This window comes from Triturus cristatus, chromosome 2_1, assembly GCF_964204655.1.
Source record: "Triturus cristatus chromosome 2_1, aTriCri1.1, whole genome shotgun sequence".
In the NCBI taxonomy this organism is placed as follows: domain Eukaryota; kingdom Metazoa; phylum Chordata; class Amphibia; order Caudata; family Salamandridae; genus Triturus; species Triturus cristatus.
The window spans coordinates 223,612,749-223,634,130 of NC_140581.1; the positions used below are offsets into that span (position 1 = coordinate 223,612,749).

The following is a 21,382-nucleotide window of genomic DNA, read 5'->3' on the forward strand; positions in this document are numbered from 1 at the left end:
CCCTAATCTCAACACTTCCACGGCAGTTGACCTAGCCTGTGCCTTCCATAGGTCACCCGAGTTTAAGGCAGGAACAATCCGGACCCCCTCTGTTTCCCAGAGAAATATCCCCAGACCTGAGATCAAAACCCGTGTCCAGACTAGAGCGCTTCCGCCTCTCCCGAGCATAGGCAATCAGGGCCCACAATGTTTTCATTGCTCCGAGTGGGGCCACATCGCTCGGCTATGCCCACACAAAACCTCAACCGTAGAACCCATGGAGGTAGGATATACAAGGGGGCGGATATGTGTGGGAGGACAAGGGGCTCCTAGATACAAAAAAAGAGATCCTCTTAAACGGAAGGAAGCAACGGGCACTGTTAGACACTGGGTGTCATGTGTCCGTGGTGGACAGGTCACTAGTACCCCAGCCTCAGTTACGAGAAACTGACACAGTGCAAGTCACCTGTGTACACGGAGACACAAAGACCTACCCGGTCGCAGAGGTACTACTGGATATATCACATGACCCACAAATACGGCGAGTAGGGGTGATACCGTCCTTGCCCGAGGCAGTCATAATAGGAACAGACCACCCCAAGTTTGAGCAGTATCTAAGTGAAATAAGAAACGAGGGGACTTCATGGTTACAAGAAGCTCCCTTTAGCGAATACGGTCTAGAAATAAGTGCAGGGAAAGACAGAAAAAGCAAGACTGAGAAAAGGAAAGCTAAACACCTGTATGCAGAGGCGCATGACCCATATCACGCATTTCCTGTCTCCATTACAGAACCTGTGAAGACGGTCCCGAGTAGCTTCCGTTCAGCACAGAGAGAAGATCAGACCCTTGTTCATGCTTGGGAACAAGCACAGGAGCAGGACGAGGAGAAGGTAGGACCTTATTTTTATGTGTCTAAGGGTCTTCTATATCGCTCAGGAAAGGAGGGGGACGGGGTCAGAACGCAGCTCCTGGTGCCTTCGGTCTTCAGGCCTCACGTCATGCAATTAGCACATAACCATACAGGCGGTGGGCACTATGGGAAAGAGAACACTCTGAAGTACCTACTGGGCAAATTCTACTGGCCAGGAGTCTATAAAGATGTTGCAAAGCATTGTGCGTCCTGTGTTAGGTGCCAATACTCAAACCCCGAAGGAGTTAGAAAGGCCCCACTTCGTCCTTTGCCCATAATAGACGTACCCTTCCAACGTGTCGGGATGGATTTGGTAGGCCCACTCCCGCCCTCTGCCAGAGGCCATAAATACATCTTAGTCATTGTTGATTACGCTAGCAAGTATCCAGAGGCGTTTCCCTTGACATCAATGACTTCACCCGTCGTAGCTAGGGCCATGGTTAGTTTCTTCACCCGGGTGGGATTTCCGGCCGAAATCCTCACGGACCAAGGAACTCCTTTTATGTCACGATTAATGGCCGAAGTATGCAAGGTGTTAGGCATCCACCAGATCCGGACGTCGGTCTATCATCCCCAAACGGACGGCCTGGTGGAACGTTACAACAAAACCATTAAAAGCCTGCTTCGCAAGGCCATATCCGAGACAGGGAGGGACTGGGACCAGCAGTTACCATTAGTCCTGTTCGCCATTCGAACCCATGAACAAAAATCAACGGGATTCTCCCCGTTTGAATTACTATTTGGGAGAAAGCCAAGGACCCTGCTAGACATGGCAGCCGAGCAATGGGAGACAGAGGAGGAGGAGGGACAACCCCTACCCAAATATGCAGCTGATTTAAAATCTGCTGTTGAGAGACTATGGGGCCTCGTCCATGAAAATATGGAAAAAGCACAAACCTCCCAAAAACTCCTATATGACCGCAATAGCAGACTAAGGGAATTCTTTCCCGGTGATAAAGTTCTCCTATTACTCCCTTCCACAGACAACAAACTCTTGTCCAAGTGGCAAGGCCCCTATGTGATTGAGAAAAAAATCACTCCCGTGACATACAGTGTCCTTCAACCGCTCAGGACAGGGGGTAAGCAAATATACCATGTCAATCTGTTAAAAAAATGGGAGGAGCCCACAAACCCAGACGGGCCTGGGCCGTCTGTTCTCACGGTAAACACAGAGAGATCTCTAGAGATAACCACCGCCAACATAACCCCGACCACGAGTACAAAGGCCCCTGAGGGCACCATTATGTCACCTGACCAGAAAACCCAGCTAGCTTCCCTACTAGATCGTTTCCCAGGTCTCTTCTCCACAACCCCGGGGCTGACCTCAATGACCCAGCACGACATAGTGTCCATGGACGATAGGGTGGTGAAGCTAAAACCATACCGAATACCCGAAGCACGAAGAGAGGCGGTGGAACGAGAGGTCACCGACATGTTGCAGGCGAACATCATAGAGCCCTCTACAAGCAACTGGTGTTCACCGATAGTGCTTGTACCAAAACCGGACGGGAGTCTACGGTTCTGTATGGACTTCCGTTAAGTGAACAACGTCACTAAGTTCGATTCTTACCCAATGCCTCGTATAGACGAACTTATAGAGAAAGTAGGGAACGCCAAATATCTGACAACCCTTGACCTGACCAAAGGTTATTGGCAGATACCCCTAACACCACAAGCCAAAGAGAAGACAGCATTCTCAACACCATCGGGGCTCTATCAGTTCCGGGTACTACCTTTCGGCCTCCACGGGGCACCTGCGACATTTCAACGTCTCATGGATCACATACTGAAACCACACACCGATTACGCAGCAGCGTATCTGGACGATATAGTCATCTTCAGCCCCACGTGGACAGAACATCTAAGGCATCTGGCAGAAGTGTTTTCAGCCATTCAGGACGCCGGGTTAAAAATAAACCCAAAGAAATCACTGCTAGTGACTGATACAGTACAATACCTCGGATATACAATAAAAGGGGGACTGATTAAACCTCAGGTCACAAAAACAGAAGCGATAAGAACCCTGCCTCAACCAAAAACCAAAAGAGATGTCCGCTCCTTCCTCGGGTTCCTGGGGTACTACAGACGGTTCGTCCCTAACTTTTCAACCTTGGCAAGCCCCCTCACGGATCTCCTAACCAAGACACATCCCTCCCGCATACAAAACTGGTCAGAGACACACGAACGTAGCTACCAAGCTCTAAAGGAAGCCATCTGCACAGCCCCTGTGTTACACTGCCCAGATTTTAGCAAACACTTCGTTCTGCAAACAGATGCATCAGGTGTTGGTCTGGGGGCTGTGCTACAGCAGCCGGACTCACGGGGGGATCTCAAGCCGACCCTCTATATCAGTAGGAAATTGTTTCCTAGGGAGTGTCACTACTCAACAATAGAGAAAGAGTGCTTAGCCATAAAGTGGGCGGTGGAAGCACTACAATACTACTTGTTAGGGCGTCGCTTCACCATACTCACAGATCATGCCCCGTTAACCTGGCTTGCGAAACATAAGGATTCCAATCCGCGTATACTCAGATGGTTCATGTCATTACAACCTTTCTCTTTCCAGACATTCCATATCCCCGGCACTCGGCAAGGCTGCGCCGACTACCTGTCCCGGAATCCCTCCACAGAATGGCCCCAACGTCCATTCCTAGAGGGGGAGATCTGTGAGCCGGAATGCGAGTCAGACCGGAAGTGGAGCAGGACTGTGCCGCGGCATGTAGCACCGGAAACGGGAGACGGTCTAGTCTCGAGACCGCCCTTAGAGGAGGGGCCAGACACGGAAGAGGAAGCGGGACGCTTAAAAACGGCAAGGAAGGACGAGAAGGTGTGGGAGATGCGAGGAGTATCGAGAGGAGCAGGAGTGTCGAGCGGAACAGCGGTGAGCAGAGGAGCAGCGGCGACCGGAGGAGCAGCGGCGAGCGGAGGAGCAGCGGCGACCGGAGGAGCAGCGGCGAGCGGAGAAGCAGCGGTGACCGGAGGAGCAGAGGCGACCGGAGGAGCAGAGGCGACCGGAGGAGCGGTGGTGACCGGAGGACGAGGACGACGAGCGAGAGGAGAAACAGCAGCGGACGACGAAGCAGGTCGCGTCAGTAACATCTTTACGGCTCTCAAACCCGGTGGGCAGCAGGGAGGAGAAACCACCCCGGGTCCCAGCGCCGCGGTCCGGAGAACGGGCCGTGGCTCGAGGCAAGTGGCTCTGCGGGGACCTTTTGGGTGGGGGCGGTGGGGAGGTTGTGAAGGGCTGTGACCCACGTGAGAGGTGCAGAACATCCCCGACCCCACACTTCCCCTCCTACACATCCCCTTGGTGACGGTAGCACAACAAAGAGATCCTGGTAGCAGTAACTCAGACCATTCTCTTTCTCTTTTCTTTCTCCCTGCAACCCCGAGCACCTGTGAAGATTGAGACCCCTGACGTGGAGGAGCAAGGAAAACACCCTACAGGGAGAAATCTCGGGGAAGACCTACGTTGTTTTGCTCTGCCTAGTTACAGTTTGAGACTGTTCTATCAGTGTTTGGTTCTCCGCCTATCTGTAAATAAACAAGAACCTAAACCTATTCGTGGTATCCCCAACTTCTTTCTGACAGTAAAACCCCACGAGGGACGGTAACCCCCACACCCACCTAAATACATTTTGTTACGGATCTACTAAGTATGTGATCTAATAAAGTATAAGCAGGCCCAATTCTTGAAAAATGAATGATCCTACAAATCATAGGTTTGCACCTATGCATTTCATACTAATGTTTATGGATTCAGACAAAATCCCTAGGAATACTTCAGTTCATCCCAACTCTAAACATGGGCTGATTGGTGAAATTCAGATGTGCCAGACCAACCTTTTTAAATTTGTATTAAACAAAAATCTCCACAGGAGATTGACTGTCATTGACAGTCCCACGAAGAGTTACAACTAACAAGAGAACTCCTCAGGGATTCGAATATTCTGGTGGCCTATAAAATGAAGCACATTTTAACAGCCATATATGTGCCCATTCATGCTTTAAAAGTCATCCCCACTCCCTCAAGAGACACTTTAAATGTCTAGGTCTTATAGGTCAAGAACACCGGTCACTCAGCCTTTTAATCATCATATTTGTAATGTAAGATTAAATCTGCTTGGATTTAGCACATCTAACAACTGCCGGTGAGCATCGAAAAATACACCTTCTATTAAAGGCAAAAACCCAGAGTCTTAAATATGAAAATGTGCAGTAGGGGGTCTTGATTATGGCAAGTTCTGTATGAACAAGGCCCACTACTTGGATCCTGCCTTCCTGCTCAAGGTTCCAGATGTGGTAATAATTGGTCAAAGAACCTCTGACTGCAACACAGTGTAGGAATCTGGCTCTTTATGTGATATCATGAACCTGATATACCGTGCAAAGAGTCCAGGGGTTCCCTTATGAGTGGACAGGGGCTTGCTATGCAGTCCCAAAGTGCTCTATTAGGGGTAGTGTGGTCGAGCAGCCTTAGGCTTAACACAGAGGGGTTTAAGACATTTGCAAATACACACAATGATTAATAAATGACAACACGACTAGAGGAGATCCACACCAATTGATAAAAAATAGCAAGTATCTTTATATATGTTTAGGAGTCAAAGAAAAATCGTTCAGGTAAGTAGGCTTTTAAATATAAATTATTTTTACTTTAAAAAGCGGACACTGCAATTTCTGAGTTCTACTGTGTTATCCTATGGAAGGAAGAACAAGTTCGGCAAGCAGCTATAGTACAGCAACTTACAAGACCAATCTCCAGGAGTTAAGCTGAGTGGTGGGCAAGGGTCCAAGGCAGCACCACCAGCGGCACAAGTGGGGGCCGGGTGCAGGGTGCAAAACAATGTCCGGAGCCCAATGTAGCTCAATGAAGATCGGTCACTGAGAAAGGACGCTGTAGTCAGGAGGCTAGTCAGTCTAAAAACCAGCAAGTGCCAGTGCTCTTTCCCTAAAACAAGGTAACTGTGCAATTGTTCCCCAATTGGCGAGACCTTTAGCAGCCTTGTAAGTCCCTAGTAAATGGTACCCTTGGTACCTAGGACCTGGGTACTAAAGAAGGACCCAAAGGGCTGCAGCATGCATTGTGCCACCCTAAGGGACCCACCACCAAACTTATGCAGGCTGTGTGAGATGGTGAAGACAAAAGTGAAAACACAATATGGCACACAACCTGTGTGCCATTCTCACAGACACTGCATACAATATATGTAAATCACCCTTACAGCAGGCCTGATTTCGTTCTATAGATCTGTTTACAGTGTCTGCTTCAGCATTTGACATCTGGAAAATGGACTACAGAGACAGAGTGATCAATGAATGCCTGAGGGTAAAAAACTTCTGTCAATAGGATCTACAACTTTGTCCCTCCCAACTTTGTCAAGCATTACACATCGTATTGTTTTTCTGATAAGTTTGAATAGCAATTCAAATGTTCTGCACAGATGATAGGGCATTTGTTTTTTATTTGGCACGTAGATGCCTTTATACCCAACGCCTTAGGGTTAGTCATTTCTGGGAATTATCAGGTAAAAAGTTCTTTCGGGAACCATGTTCAATCTCACCATCCTAAAAAGAGGGTGTTTGTCACGATCATCTAAGCTGGTATTCTTGGTGAGAAAGCATATGTTGCTGCATGCTTCAATACAATTGCCAGAGAAACTAAAGGCTCCCAAGTCACACTCTCAACTCTGACTGCTGGCAACATTTGTCTTCTAGACACTCCTGCAGTGGGTTCTTGCAAAGAAAAGAGTGGAGAAATGAAGTGACTATTACACCTATCAGTGATGAAACTGAACGTTTGCAGCCCTCCATGGAGATCCCAAGATGAAAAATGTACATGAGACATGGAATCATTTACAAAACATTACCCACCTGCTTCCCGTCTGGCACCAGGTTTAATGTTCCATATACAGCAACACTGCTCTCTGTTGAAAGCACCACTCCATTGTAACACTGGCACTGTTGAGTGGAGTGACAGAACAGACAGGTTTACTTTTGTACTTGTTCAAGAAAACAAAGCAGGCACTAAAGTTCATTTCAGTATCCTTGAAGTCAGGTATATTTTAATCATCAATTGCATCCTAAAATACTTACAAATGAACATCTTTCCATAGGTCTAAACATCTATCTTTTTAGATGCTAACAGCAGCCATTCAGTACAAAGGAAACATGCTGGATAGACTACAGATGTTTTAAGTTAACTAAACATTTTAACAATAGAAATCTTTTATTCCTAAATACAAGAACAGTTTTGACACGTTGCAACAAAAAGACATACAAATGCATGTAAAGACTTCAACTGCAGTTAGTAACTGATGTTCTACCTGTTCACAAATTTCTGTATTTCGGAACAGTGAGAGCAACTTGATGTTGATTCTCCTACAACAAAAATTACTTCTGCATGACTCCTGTGTCTCCCTGGAGGAGCTGACGGGGGCTATGAGGAAACTCAATAAATCTAAGACGGCGGGAAGAAATGGCTTCCCAGTGGAGTTTTACCGAACACACACCGACTGGGTGGTAGCGAGGGGTACCCGGCAGGGTTGCCATCTCTCTTTCCTGCTTTTTTTGTATTGGCATTGGAGCCCCTGACTGTACTGCCACGGCAGGTGATGAGGGAATGGGGTATTACGGTAAGAGACACTGAGCACAATGTCTCCCTCTCTGCGGATGAGGCAGCACCGGCCTAAATGAGACATTTTGAGGGATTCGGGATGGTCTCTGGAGTCCAGGTCAACAAGCATAAGACCCTATTATTTTCACAGGGGGGGGGGGGGGGGGGCGGGGGGGGGGGGGGGAGGGGTGGTACGGGGTTTGACCAATATCCCTGCAAGCCAACTTCCATAGACCAAATTCAGTTGGGAGCCTGAGGGCTTCAGTTTATTGGGGGGTTAAGGTGGAGCATCAAACCCGTTGCAACATAGACCGGGTGGTGAAGGGTCTACACAGGTCCATTCGCTTCTGGAGCACGCTACCTCTCTGTTATGGGAAGGATGGAGATTACAAAAAATGTATTCCTACCTCGCTGCCTATCAGTGGTCCAGAACTCATCGTGTCAGACACCCTTGGGAAACTTCAGAAAAATTGACAGCTTGCTAACTTCACTAGTGTGGGCAGGTCACTGCCCGAGAGTGGCCTTGCAAGTACTGAAAAGGGACATGACCGCTGGAGGGCTGGCACCTTCTGACATACAGCACTACTAGTATGCGGCCTACTTGCAATATGCGGCACAGTGGCTTGTCGACTCAGACAATTAGGTGAAAAGCCTGCTGCACGGTACATTCAGTGGCAAGATGCTGCCTCGACTCCTCATGGGGGTGGGGTGGAGCGGATACTCCGATCCCCTACCTGATGGTGGCTATCTGGAAAGAAATGGTTGGTTACTAAAATAATCCGAAGAGCACCATTTGATCGCACCTCAGATTGTGGGATCTTCATCCTTTTCGCACTGTAGATGGTGACATGTCTATGAAGCGTTGGAGGAGGGGTGGCTGCCCATCATCTGGTGACCTGTATTCTGGTGAAGTCTTCATCGCCTTGCAGAAGGCCCAGGAAACCTTTCAGATGGGTGCAGGGCAATTCTTGCAATATGTCAAACTCGAAGATACCGCTTGGGAGCTGTCGTGTATGTTCCCAGCTGTGCTGGATCCCTTGCAGGTATTAGGTGGGCTTCTTAGCTGAGGGGAGGGACGACATCTTATCACGCCCATGTCCACGGCCCTCTGGAGTGACACTGTCCGGTCACCGTTACAAGCAATGATGGCATGGGAATTAGAACTGAAGGACCCCTTCACTGACACAGACTAGGACCGAGCGTGTGCACTGGTTTGCAAGGTTTCCTGTAACAGCAGGTTCAAGCTGATACACTTCAATTACCTAAATCAAGCTTACATGGCCCCTTCTATCCTTAGCAAGATCTATCCGGCTAGGGAGTTGAAGTGCCCTAGGTGCGGTAAAGACAGTGCCACCTTTTTGTACATGCCGCAGCCATGTGTGGAGGGAGGGACATACTGGGCTAGGGGAGCGGGGGGGGGGGGGGGGTTGGGGGGGAAGGGAGAGGGAGGAGGGGTGGAAGAGTAGTACCACAATTGAAAATGCCTCCTGATTGGTATTTCACCTGGGAAGTTTTTATTGGAAATGGTGCCACAGCCCTGGTGCAACAAAGTGCCATATAGATTTGCACAATTGGCACTCCTATTGGCAAAATGAAGAGTGGCTTTTAGCTGGATATGCACTCGTGCACCTCAGCCAAACATGTGGGTCAGGGGTGTGCTGGAATGGGCAGTACCGGAGGAACAGCATATTCAGCTGTCCAGATCAGACGACAAGGTGTTGGATGATATTGCAACATGGGTTTTAGTGCTGAACGGTTTTAGAAGCATGGGGAAAGTAATGATGGGTCTGATTTGCACACCAGATCCGAGGAGGGAGGCGTGTAATTTAGCTACTGCATATGTCTTCATGGGGATTTGGCCTCCAGGCGTGTCTTTTAGGAGGACAAGTACATGTGGGATTTTTGACCTAGTATTCATCATCGCAAAGTACTTCTTCACCAACCGAAATTTGTTCCCTCTCTTGACACTGTGTGTGGGTATAATGAGCAGCAGGTTAAATGTTATGTTATGTGTCTTGTTATTTTCTGCGCTCCTTTCTCATCATGCTGTAATAATATTAAATCCAAAAATAAAGGTATTTTAAGAAAAGAATACAACTCAGCACCAATGAGCAGTAGCTCTCTAGGCATTACCACTGCCTGCTCCACTTTGTGCATGATCTCTGCTTCTGAACAGGGCTCGCCAAGTGAACCGTTTCTTATATTTAATCAACAATGATGTAGATGACCTAATCGATATTTGACGTAGTACTTGCTTCTTCTGGCAGTTTGGTCAATAACTAGTTCAAAGTCTTAGGCACGTCATTAAATTCATTAGTTGGTTTCACTAAAATTCTGATCTTTTCATGCACTACTGTACAATTTAGTCATTTAATGTGTTTTGCGTTCTAAGCGCTTCACCAGGAGCACGGATTTTGTAGGAAAGAAGAGAGAATGAATCTCGCCTTTTCGTTACTTTGATTTCATATTTGACCGCATTATTTCACCCGTATCAAGCAGAGAGTTTATGAACTAAGACAAATATCAAACAGATACATTAATATTTGTCCTAAATCTACACGAAAACAAATACTATAAAATGGTACATTTACTAATGAGTATGTTGGTTACATTCTCAGGATAACTGTACATGTGTAAAAAAAAAATATATATATATATACTAACCAACTCATTATTAAGAACACACTGAAGAAACCCAGTGCCATCTCGCAGCACAATGAACATCAAGGTTTTTCCTGGAAAAAACAATTTTTATGATTAAATGCTTGACCAAAAGACGGATATTATTTGTTTTTATTCCAGCGCCAGCAAAATACATACTTTTTCGGATAACAGACAACTGTCAAAATTTAAAAAGTGATTCACCATTGATTGTTTAACAATTAGCTGCGTAAGGACATAGTGTAGCCTCTATCGGTCCAGCTGCAACTAGTTAAGGTTACTAGTAGAGGGTAGACTCTATTTACGCATACGCTCTTGCTACAGTTTGGCAACGGCAGTAGAGGCTGTGAAGCTTGAGAACATAGCGAGAATATAATCTCTAAATACTTAGAGCTATCTAGATGTGGCAGCAGCTGACAAAAGCACAAGAAAAGGATAATCTGTCAGAAAGAGATTCTGAGTTATCACGCACGCGGCCAACTAAAGAAGATTCATGGTTTTTGAAGGCTGTGCCTTGTTTTTTATCACAGGATGAAGAAGCATCATTGGCGCTTGATCAAGGTGCTCTGCATCACTGCTTCACCAAAACGGTCAGGGCAAGCCGTCTTGGAGCACACATACAGGTACCTAGCACCGGGCCAGCTAGATGTGACAAACCCTTACACTAATAGAACCACAAAGCAGTAAATCTGAATGTCTCCAGAAGTCTTGGAAGAAAGTTAATGACACACTGAATCGTCTGCATTCAATTATTTTTTTTATTAAAGAAAAACATTATATATTCAACCATTTTCAGGCAGGACTCACATACAGGCATGACATACATATGGATCAATCGGCGGACTCAGAATCCATCAGGTTATGTGAATCTCTTAGCATTTTCAATCTGACTCCTTATGTCTCGTCCCCCACCAATGAAAAGGGCCATATCCGGGACCAGATCTTTTCAACGGCCAAGATTGAAACCGATGTGCCCCTCCCTATTATCTGGTCAGACATTTTTTGCTCACCTTTATGATATGCAAGGCACATGGTAGGTCTCAGTCCCATTGCAAGCAGCGTGCCAGTAGTTTTCGATCTTTCGAGAAGCTAACACAGGTGGCTTTACCTGCTTTACTCAGTCAGCACCCCCATTCCCACTAATGGCACCCTAGAGTATGATGTGCTCTCACTGGAAGGGTGGCTCCAGGAGTGGACTATGCAACTAGCCCCGCAAAAACTTGAGTAGCCAAGCAAGGCAGAGCTTCAGCTCCGTGGTTCACTGAGGCACTTAGAAAAAGCAAAAGCGCATGCAAATGCCTCGAACGAATTTGGAGGAAAAACTATGATCCTCTGAGTAAAACCATCTATAAAGTGGCATTGAAAGACCACTATGTCCGAGTCCGTTAGGGAAAAAAAGCCTTTCTTGCCTCTAAAATTGAGCTAGCCGGACACAGTAGTAGGGAACTGTTTAAGATTGTTAAGGACTTTTCTTCCCCCTATGCAACAAAAAGCCCTTGCACCCCCACCCATGAATGGACGAATCATATTGCGCAAAACTTTTATAACAAAATAAAAACTATCCAGAATTCATTTGGTATTTTGGCCCTTGATAGCAAGAACAATTCTGGCCTGCCCTCCCCCACTGGCCCAGTTGTGGATGCAATTCTTTTGGAGTTTCCCCCTGTTCCTATGGCCACCTCACTTAAAATTATGGCATTGAAATCCGGCTCCCACTCTGACCCTTGTCCTGCCAAAACTCTGGCATCAATCGCTGAGGTATTGAACCCTGCTGTCAACAGAGTCTTGAATGTATCCCTGTCTGAGGGTTCGATGCCGGACAGTTGGAAACACGGAATGATCCATCCGCTCCTGAAGAAACTCTCAGCAGATCCCTCAGTAGCCAGCAGTTACAGACCGATATCTCTACTGCCTTACTTCTCCATGGCTTTGGAGAAGTATTTCAGTGCTGTCATCACTGACTTCGTAGAGGCTACCCATGTCTTGCATCCAAGCCAGTCAGGATTTAGAGCCAACTTCAGTACGGAAACGACCCTCCTAGAAGTCTCTGAGACGATCAAAACTACTCTAGACAGAAGGGGGGGGGGGGAGAGGGGGGGAAGCTGTACTGATGCTATTGGACCTATAGGCGGCTTTCGATACTGTGCCCCACAATCTATTTCTGCGCAGACTTCAGGACATTTGGGGCACAGTTCTTAGGTGGCTCTCCTCCTTCCTGGCAAGCCACCAGCAAACTGTTTGGTCCCCCCCTTTCTCGGCCATCATTCCTCCGTTGAATGTAGGAGTGCCACAGGGCTCTGTTTTAAGTCCAACCCTGTTTAATATTTATATGGCCCCCCTCGCACCCATAGCAGAACAGCATGGAGCAAAAGTTATATCTTACGCCGACGACACTCAGCTGTTGTTTACTTGTGAGAAAGAAGCGGCGTTAAGAGGAAACGAAATCAGCACGTGCTTGGCCAAGGTGTTTGCCTGGTTCAAACACAACCAACTGCTATGCAACTCTGATGAGTCTGAAATTATCTTTTTTGGACACACTCCTGGTGATGAATGGTGCCAATGGTGGCCCCAGAATTGGTCCCCCCCGTAATCCCAATGACCTCATTAAAAAACATTGGGGTGAAACTGGACGCAAATATGTTTATGAAGTCCCAGGTCCAATCCGTGGCCGGCACCTGTTTTGGACTGCTAAAAATGATGAGAAACTTCCTCCCTCTGTTCCCTATCCTGCATAGGAAAACAGTGGTCCAAGACTTGATCATGTCAAGGCTGGACCATGTCAATGTGCTATACCTGGGCCTTCCTGAATACCTACTTGGCCGCCTACAGGTGGTACAAAACACGGTGGCCCGGGCCGTTCTTAGGGTTGGCCCCAGGACACACATGAAAGTCCCTGCACTGGCTCTCAGTGAAAAAAACAGTTAAACTTTAAAGCCCTGGTGTTAGCCTTTAAGGCTCTCCACAATATTGGAGCTCCCTCCATCAGAAATAGAATTCAGCCCTATATCCCATCTAGAACTCTGCGGTCGTCGACACAGCACCTGACGATCGTGACAAAGTTCTTTTGGTCACGAAAGGGGGCGGGCGCTCCTTTCAAGTAGCAGCTGCGAAGCTATGGAATAGCTTGTCTCCCTCTCTGAGACAGATGCAGGATCTCCTCGGTTTTAGGTGACTTTTGAAAACCTGGCTCTTCCAACTGTAGAGGAGGCGCCTACTGTTTTTCTGTTCACACTGCATTGCCAAGGGTTTTTGAGATGGCGCCGGGACACTCCCTGGAGTAGCCGCGCGCTCTACAAATACCTTGTAACATATCAATTAAACAGTTCCTCTAAGCTGTTGAGCTCCTGCATAATAATTCTTTACATGACTAAAGCTGCAGCAGAATTGAAGCTGTCCCATCTGTCTTTTTCAGTTTTGTGAAATTACATGGCCACGCAGTGTGCCTCCAAACATCAATGTTTTAACTCTATTGTAAGACATCAACATAGTCCGAGATCTTTAATTCATACTATGCTTATGTTTGTCGTACTATTAGTGTGTGTTCATGTAAATCGCTCTACAACATTTGGAATTCTTTCTAGTGCTAAATATGTAATATTTAATGAATGGTTTCCTTCACACGGTCTACTCCGTTTCCTCCTTCAAAGCTAGTATTCTATGAAGAAATAATGCTGTCCATTGTAATTGAATTAAGCAAAAATAAATAACACCGCTATAACGCCATTCCATTTTCATAAATATATTATTAAATTAAGAAGTAAAGTAATATGAAATAACATTAATTAGAAAAGCAATCAAAAATACTACCTTGTCTTCTCAACCTGTGCACCCAACCAAACACTTTCACTCTTTGTCCTCTATGTGCTTCCAAAGTACGAATCTTAACCTGTAATGTAAAAAGTAAATAAGATAAAATGTTGATTCTTATGCCTCATTCCTTCTTACTACATAATATTAGACGGTGCAGTTCTCTAGAATAGGGACTTTGCTATTGAGTTGAGAGGGTGGTAATATGTAACGCAGGTAGCTCTAACAACTGCTGAATGCATTACACATCATGGCGAATCAGTGACTACCTGACTTTTAAAACTAGATGTTCATTAATTAATTAAATAATTCCACTTGTCTGCCACTTTCATGAATTGGTCTGCCTAGTTTGGAATTCAATCTGAATTATTTATCCAGAATATCTGGAAGGCTGGAAAGATTTTATTTGAAGGGGGCTTTTTCTTAAAACATGGAACATGGGAAGAAAATGGTTGGCCATATCTTAGACTCACACCCACTGTAGAGTGGGAGATGGAAAGTAGTTATGACTTGAAGGCCTTATTATGTATGACAATTTAATATTAACACATGCCCTTCAGTGCCCCCTACCCAAGCAAGTGGTCTTTGCACACCCATCTCCCAGCGAAGACTCCTTCCCATTTTCAGTCATTTTCTCTAAAGTGTCGAAGTTATCATAACCTCATAACTATCAACTGGAAAAATGTCCTTTGCCTTTTAGACTGATAGCCAAATTTAAAGATATTGTCCTTGCATTCTCCATCATTATTAGTCAATCCTTGAAAGAGGGTCTTGTCTCTACCATACTAAAGGATTTTTCAATCCAGTAAGCCTGAACATAAGCTTCTTGCCACCTATTCTGCCAATATCTGATCTACAGTCAACCTTCATAGCCATCAAAATGTCTTAGAATTTTGGGTACAAACCAAGTAAGTAACTACCCTCAATTAAACATCGTTCTCAAGAGGTTTCAATCAGGATAAGACCAACATAGGTGCTGATTTGGCTTTCCTGTGTTTTAGGAAAAATAGTTAGTTTTTAGAGGAAAATTATATTACTTGTTAGGCTGCTTTCTCTCTAAATAACATCTAAACCATTAGAATATTAATTTTGTAGCCTAAAGTTTCTACTAGAATTACATGCTGTGTATAGTCCCCCATCTAATGGCTGGGCGTGGAAGTGTTGTAGTCCAAAACATTTTTCAATCCTTGGTGGGTTTAGAATGTCGACTGTAAGCTTGCAATGCCCCAGTACGACACCATCATTTTAGATTATTATTTTCCCCCGCTGTTGGTTCAGGGGTGCATGGAAGGTGCTCATGAGCAAAAACACCAACTGACGGTTAACAGATAGTGAGAAGCTGCCTAAAACTACAAGGATTTGCGCATCTTAGTGCTGGATCAAGCCGAGGTTCTTTCGGGGGATGCTTTACCGTAGCCAGAGAATGGTATTGATAATACGTAGGGTGTCTAAGATTCCTTGACACCATCTTAGAACATAAGCACAATTTCCATGTTCTGCCCAAACTGCCACTTGAAGTTTACCTTAAAAACGAACATCCAGTTGTGTCTAATGAAGGACCATCGGGCCGACAATTGCCACATTAGCTCTGCCACACTAGTTCTCTTTTGAAGTCAAAGACTCTCGTGCATAGAGACGGGGTACTTCTTGCCGACTGGCGGCTGCTGACTAGCCAGATCTATATATGACTGCAAAGCAGAGGCCGAGCGTGTCATCGTTGGACAATGTTGGTTTCTTAAAAGACCCCATTGCTGAGATCAAGGGGGCTCAGGGCGAACGCCACGAGGAGGCAGAGCTCAAGGTTACTCATTATAAAACAAACCATAATTCTACATTACCCCACTCAATAAAACTACTGCAGCAGTAGATCGACAAGGCATCCAAATTGCCTATGAAAACGCTGAGGCAGATGCCTTTGAGCGATAAAACAGAGTTGGAAAAACAAAACAAAAGCCGGCCGATGCAGAGAAAGTTTGCAGCCAGAGGAGTGGGAGAGTCTTTCCTTCTTACCAGGTCTAAAGTAAAAGCCACCAGTAAGGCACTGCCGAAAGGATTCAGCTCAACTTCAGGATACGACTGAGCCCGAGGAGGGAATACGGCGCAAGCACCCTTGTAAGACAAGCCCCACAGGGACAAGAAAGCCTCCGGCATCGTGAGGAAGAAGACGGCACTGGAGGCAGCTGATAGAAAGAAGAGGGCCTTTGAGGAAACCATGGAGCAGCCCAGATCCCTTCTCCCCATGGAATTAAAAGTCCAAGAGAGGAGGCAGAAACGCATACAACTGCAGAACCACCACAGAAGGTAGAAGTAAGCCTAAAAGTGGGGGGGGAGGGGGTTGGGTGGTCTACTATACACAACGCGGCAGAGGAAGCAGACCTTGAGGCACATGGTGAGGGAGATGCATTATGGGAAGACAGGGGCGCCAACTCTCCCCAGGAGGTAGTGGAAACCTATCCCTTTAGATCCTCTCCCCAGATGACATTTCCAATATGGGGTGGTTATGAGAGCTTCAGATGTTTTAGGGGGACAGATGAACATTGACACGTTTACTTTTAGAAACACTAAGCACTCTTGATGGGGAAAAATTGATTTCTACCTATGCATCATAGCATTTTTGGGCAGGGGAGGGAGGCTCTTCAGAAACCAGCATGTGCCAAAGTGGGATCCCCAAAGATCGAAAAGAAGTGCAGGGTATCCACTCCGGAACCTAATTAAATATAGTCATGTGTGAAGCCAGACTCTCGACAAGTCTACTGCGAGAAAAAGAGCCATGACCCCTGCATCCTTAGCTCCTCTCACAGACAAAGATAGCAAAAGGCTAGAAACAGTGGGAGAAAGATAGAGCAGGCAGCACCTATATGTTTGTGTATCACCAAATGCAACGCCCTCCTCAACAGATACTGCCACCAACACAGGAAGACCTAATGTCACCTTTCTGAGGAATAATAAAAGAGACAGTCACAGAGGACGGGAAGAACTTCACAAACTCCTGCCTTAGAACTAAACGCAAATGACATCGAGCACACAATTGGCCACGGACACTGTACTAAGGTGACAATGAATGGTTAAGCATTTCAGGATTTACGCCTGAAGTAGTGGCCAATATAATTGATATGCATCTCACAGGAAACCATCTCTTCGGACCAGAGATGGATAAAAGCCTGGAGGGTATGAAAAAGGCAAACAAGAAAACTAAAGCCTTGGGAGCCTTGCAAACATTTGGGCCGTTTTGTAAAAGACTAGGCATCCCAGATAGAAGAGTACAGTGAATAGTTACATTCATTACCACATCAAAAAAGCAACTTACAGGGACCCATTTTGGGCAGGTGCAGCAGTGGCCTTAAAAACGCTGCCAAGGTAAGAGCAATTTTTTCATGCCAGAGGCAAGTTCAGAACCAGCACCCCGAGAATAGCAGCCTTACAATCTACCAAATGACTTGTTGGAAACTCTCTCCCTCCTTCCCCATGAACACACATCTGTAGGAGGACAACGGACTTCCAAGGTACCTGGAAGTCCATTTCCACAGACAGATGGGTGCTAAACATGATAACACATGGGTTTTGGATAAAGTTCATACAAACACCTTCCACAATGCCCCAAAACTAAAAACATACCAGAAAGAGCAAGAAGAGGTATTGCTAAGAGAAGTGAAGGAACTATTGCAAAAACAAAGCAATAGAAACTGTACCCCAAGAAGACCAAAACTCTGGATAATACCTAGGGTATTTTCTTGTTCCAAAGTAGGATTTAACATTACGACCAATATTGGGCCTGAGGTTTGTCAACAGATTAGTCACAACAGAAAGGTTTACGATGACCACATTAGAGGAGAGCATTCTACTGTTGAAAGAAAATGACTATCTTCAACTATAGACCTCGAACTGCCAGGCCAGGTCCTCCGTGGACCATAAACAAGCATCCTGGGACCGGTTTCACCCCTCGTCAGCCAGGCTAGTTTGAATCTGGTGGGGTAGCGAGCATCGGACCCACATCTGGGCATACCGTTCCTATTTAGGGCGACAAATGCAAAATAACAGATGATAAATAGCTGAACCAATCAAACATTCACCCCCAGTCACAGATCTGGGTTAAATCCATCGTTTTTTTGCACGCCACGCCATTCCAGTTTAGACCCAGCCATGTACAAATCCATCTTTACCCTGTTCCCCATGAGAACAGTCCAGCCCGGACTGCATCCGTGGGGCTTACCTTGCCTTGGCCAGATTCAGAGAACTATTATATGCTATGGGGCTGTTGATCCTCAATTTCAAGAAAACTTTTGACTTCCTACATTGGGCCTATCTTCATGAAATACTGCTCAAAATGGGCTTGGAGCGCAAGTTCCTGTCCTGTCTGTCTGTCCCCTACATGCCAGACCACAGGCTCGGATGCGGGCACACAAGTGGTTTACCACAGATTCCCAATCAACTGTGGCACCAGGCAGGGATGCCCCATCTACGTTTTGCAGTGGGTATAGAGCCCCTAGATATGTGGGTATGTTGTGATGCCCAGGTTAGGGGCTTTGACTGGGGGAGGGGCAAAGAAGGGCAGAATAGCCTTTTATGCAGATGACATTCTTCTTTCCTGGCACAACCGTCCAAGACCGGGCCCTGCCTCACGTCCATCCTCAATGTCTTTGGGGGCTTGGGGAGGGAGGGTAGTGGGGGGTGGGGGAGGGGGTTCGGGTTGAAAGTGAACTGGCCTAAGTCACTCTTGATACCCCTCCCGGGAAACAAGGACAATGGGACACAGCATCCTTCCCCGCCGATCCGATGTCTGAGCTTCAGCTACTTGGGGATCCATATGTCATGGGTACCAGACCTAGAAGAAAAGAAGGTACTCTACCTATATTTTTCTAAATGTACAGTGTATCATGTCATTAGTATACTGACACTTAAACTAGACCTATTCAGAGCATGAGTTTCAAGGAACTTTCAGCACATAGTCAAAGAAAAATTCGTTTATATTTTTATTTTTTGTTTTAGTCAATTTTAGACAAAGGTATTCAAAAAATGAAATTTTCAATAATTTGTAGGAATAACAAACAATGTCATGAAACAAAACACAAATAACAATGATAGATGGGTCCCGATCACAACCACGCGCACACAAACACACAAACTTATATCGGTATCATATCACACCTTATGCATCTACTCATAAAATGCCACTAGTCAAGTGGGGGTCCAAAACACTGCCTCGTTGATCAATATATAGGCAAAAGCATATGAACATTCAATACTGTGCTAAAGGGTATATGTTCAAAATACAAGATTTAGAGCTTGAGTGGACCCCTTGGGAGCGCCGACGCGCGTTTCGGTGAACGCACCGAAATGCTGGTGCCACCTTCCTCAGGGCGAACAAGGAAATGGTTTTGGCGTTTTTGCTGGGACCTAGCAAAAATGAGAAAGCAAATGAAGGAAAGAGGCAATTCAAATGTGATTCAATAGCATCGTTTGTTTTGAACAGAGAACTAAACAGACTAAGGTCATTGGTCATAAGTGTCAAACATCATAAAAAATTACAATAAATCCAATTGAAAAAATTGAGAAAAAACGTAGACACTGGCGAGTCCTATGCCCGTAAAGAGATGGTACATATTATGTACTTAATTGGTATCATGTTTCTTATGCTAAAAGCTAATCAAAAAGGGAAAAGAAGCAGATAGGACGTTTTTTCGCTCACCTGTGGGAAATCTAGGTGCGGCAAATAAGTCCAAAAGAGGACACAGGCGAGAAAGCTCTGATCTCGAGCGAAAAACGAAGGTCAAAACGTTCACTTGGATAGAGTCTGCTGGGTAAACATACAGATTATAAAATAGAAACTCGAACTAGAAAAAGAGAAGGAAAAGAATGACATCGCCATCTTTCATGCATAGTTAATATGAACAGTGGGAGGCAACTTTTGTATCGTTAACTGCCGCAATGAGAGATAGAGAATGAGAGACGAAAAGAAAGGCTCGTAGCCTGGACAAAAGCTTCGAAAGGAAAGGAAAATAGGCACAGGGAGGGAAAAACAATCCAGGGCGTGCTGGCGCCAAAAAAGGGAACGGATTAAACCATCCATTACATGTTTTTCCATCCAAAGGCAGTCAGAAAGAATAACAGATTAAGCGAGATAGAAATATCACCTGTAGAGGGAGTTGTAGACTCGCCGTCAAAATCGAATCTTTTAAATCATAAATTTTCTTTTCGGCGGCATAATAATTAGATTAGGATCCCCGATGAGGCTGGAAAACCAAATGCGAAATAATAACAGAGAAATATACAGTGAGCATAAAGAAATTCTAAATAACAAGGCAGGAGCTCTACAGGGTCTGTTAAGTGGGTGGTGTAATGGGTCCATACCTGGGGGAACGGGGATTTATGCCTCGATAGAAGAAAATAATAGCAGGAGCAAACTCGGGTTGCTGCGGTGGATTTCAGCGAGGCAAAGAATTGAATGCCTGGAAAGAGTGAATAAATAAAGGTCAATAACTGAGGAGACGGAGGAGAGAAACAGCTAAAAACTGTCAGGGGGAAACCACAGAGTCTGAAGGAAGTACCTGATAGCACGAACGTCACGCGAAAGGGCACACCGTCAGAGCGCGGGACTCCGGCAGAGATGTAGACTCCGGCAGAGATGTAGACTCCTCAGGGACGGGAGGATCAAAGTGAACGAACGGTCGGGTAAACATCCGGAATGGTTTAAGGGCCGTTTAAATAGGCCAATGCACGGTTGTATGCAAGAAAAAAACGGGAGGGAGGGCGTGGCCAGATTTAGGGGGCCGAAGAATAGGACAAGTCAGAGGCTTTGGGGGGAGGAAAATCACACGGACGTATTGGTAGGAAACTAGGAGAACAGATATCCAAACAAAAATAAATATAAAAATAAATATAGAAATGAACGCACAGGCGGAGGCTGATCTAAGACGGCGGAAACAGCGGTGCATGCTCAGAAAACAGGACCTGATCATCATGTGACGAGGGTCACAACTCCAAATGAGAAAATACAGGGGTGTCAAATATAGCTTGTGAATAATAGACATATTCAGAAAGGTTCAAATCACTGTAATAAACTTCCAGGGGTCAGATGAAGGGAGTAGACAGCAGTTCTAGACAAGGGCTGCCATGATCAAAGAGTGCCCATATTTTAGAATGTACATGTGATTTAAAGAGCTCAGGGCATGATGACTGAAAAAGGGAGAAGGATCTGGAGCCACATGGCAGCTGGAAGAATATTAGGGCTTAAAGAATAGCATTTTCCCATGGAAGGGATTCATTTAGTCCCTTGTCCTTAGATTTGAGGACAAAAATCCAGTACACTTCTCGCTTCTTACGGACATTATTGCTGTCAGTGCCTCTTTGTTGGCGGATCTTTTCTAAGATCGTCCAGCGAAGGTCAGTTTCAGAATGTCCCTTTGCAGTCC

General features: G+C 45.7%; 1 protein-coding gene and 1 long non-coding RNA gene across 2 annotated transcripts in view; both read right to left on the reverse strand.

The window, feature by feature from the left end:
- The window catches only part of NARS1 (asparaginyl-tRNA synthetase 1), a 217,003-nt gene that overhangs the window by 82,698 nt on the left and 112,923 nt on the right, over positions 1-21,382 (reverse strand). The window contains exons 6-8 of the mRNA XM_085630181.1: positions 13,974-14,052; positions 10,170-10,240; positions 6,764-6,850 (exon numbers count right to left, since the gene is read on the reverse strand). Coding sequence (XP_085486307.1) covers positions 6,764-6,850; positions 10,170-10,240; positions 13,974-14,052 — 237 coding nt within the window. The remainder of the gene's footprint in view (positions 1-6,763; positions 6,851-10,169; positions 10,241-13,973; positions 14,053-21,382) is intronic.
- Positions 17,863-20,648, reverse strand: LOC146863999 (uncharacterized). Its single transcript, XR_014969908.1, has 6 exons — positions 20,519-20,648; positions 20,322-20,419; positions 20,105-20,203; positions 19,660-19,764; positions 19,304-19,367; positions 17,863-17,981 (listed from the first exon to the last, which is right to left on the reverse strand). It is a non-coding gene; the product is annotated as an uncharacterized LOC146863999 (long non-coding RNA).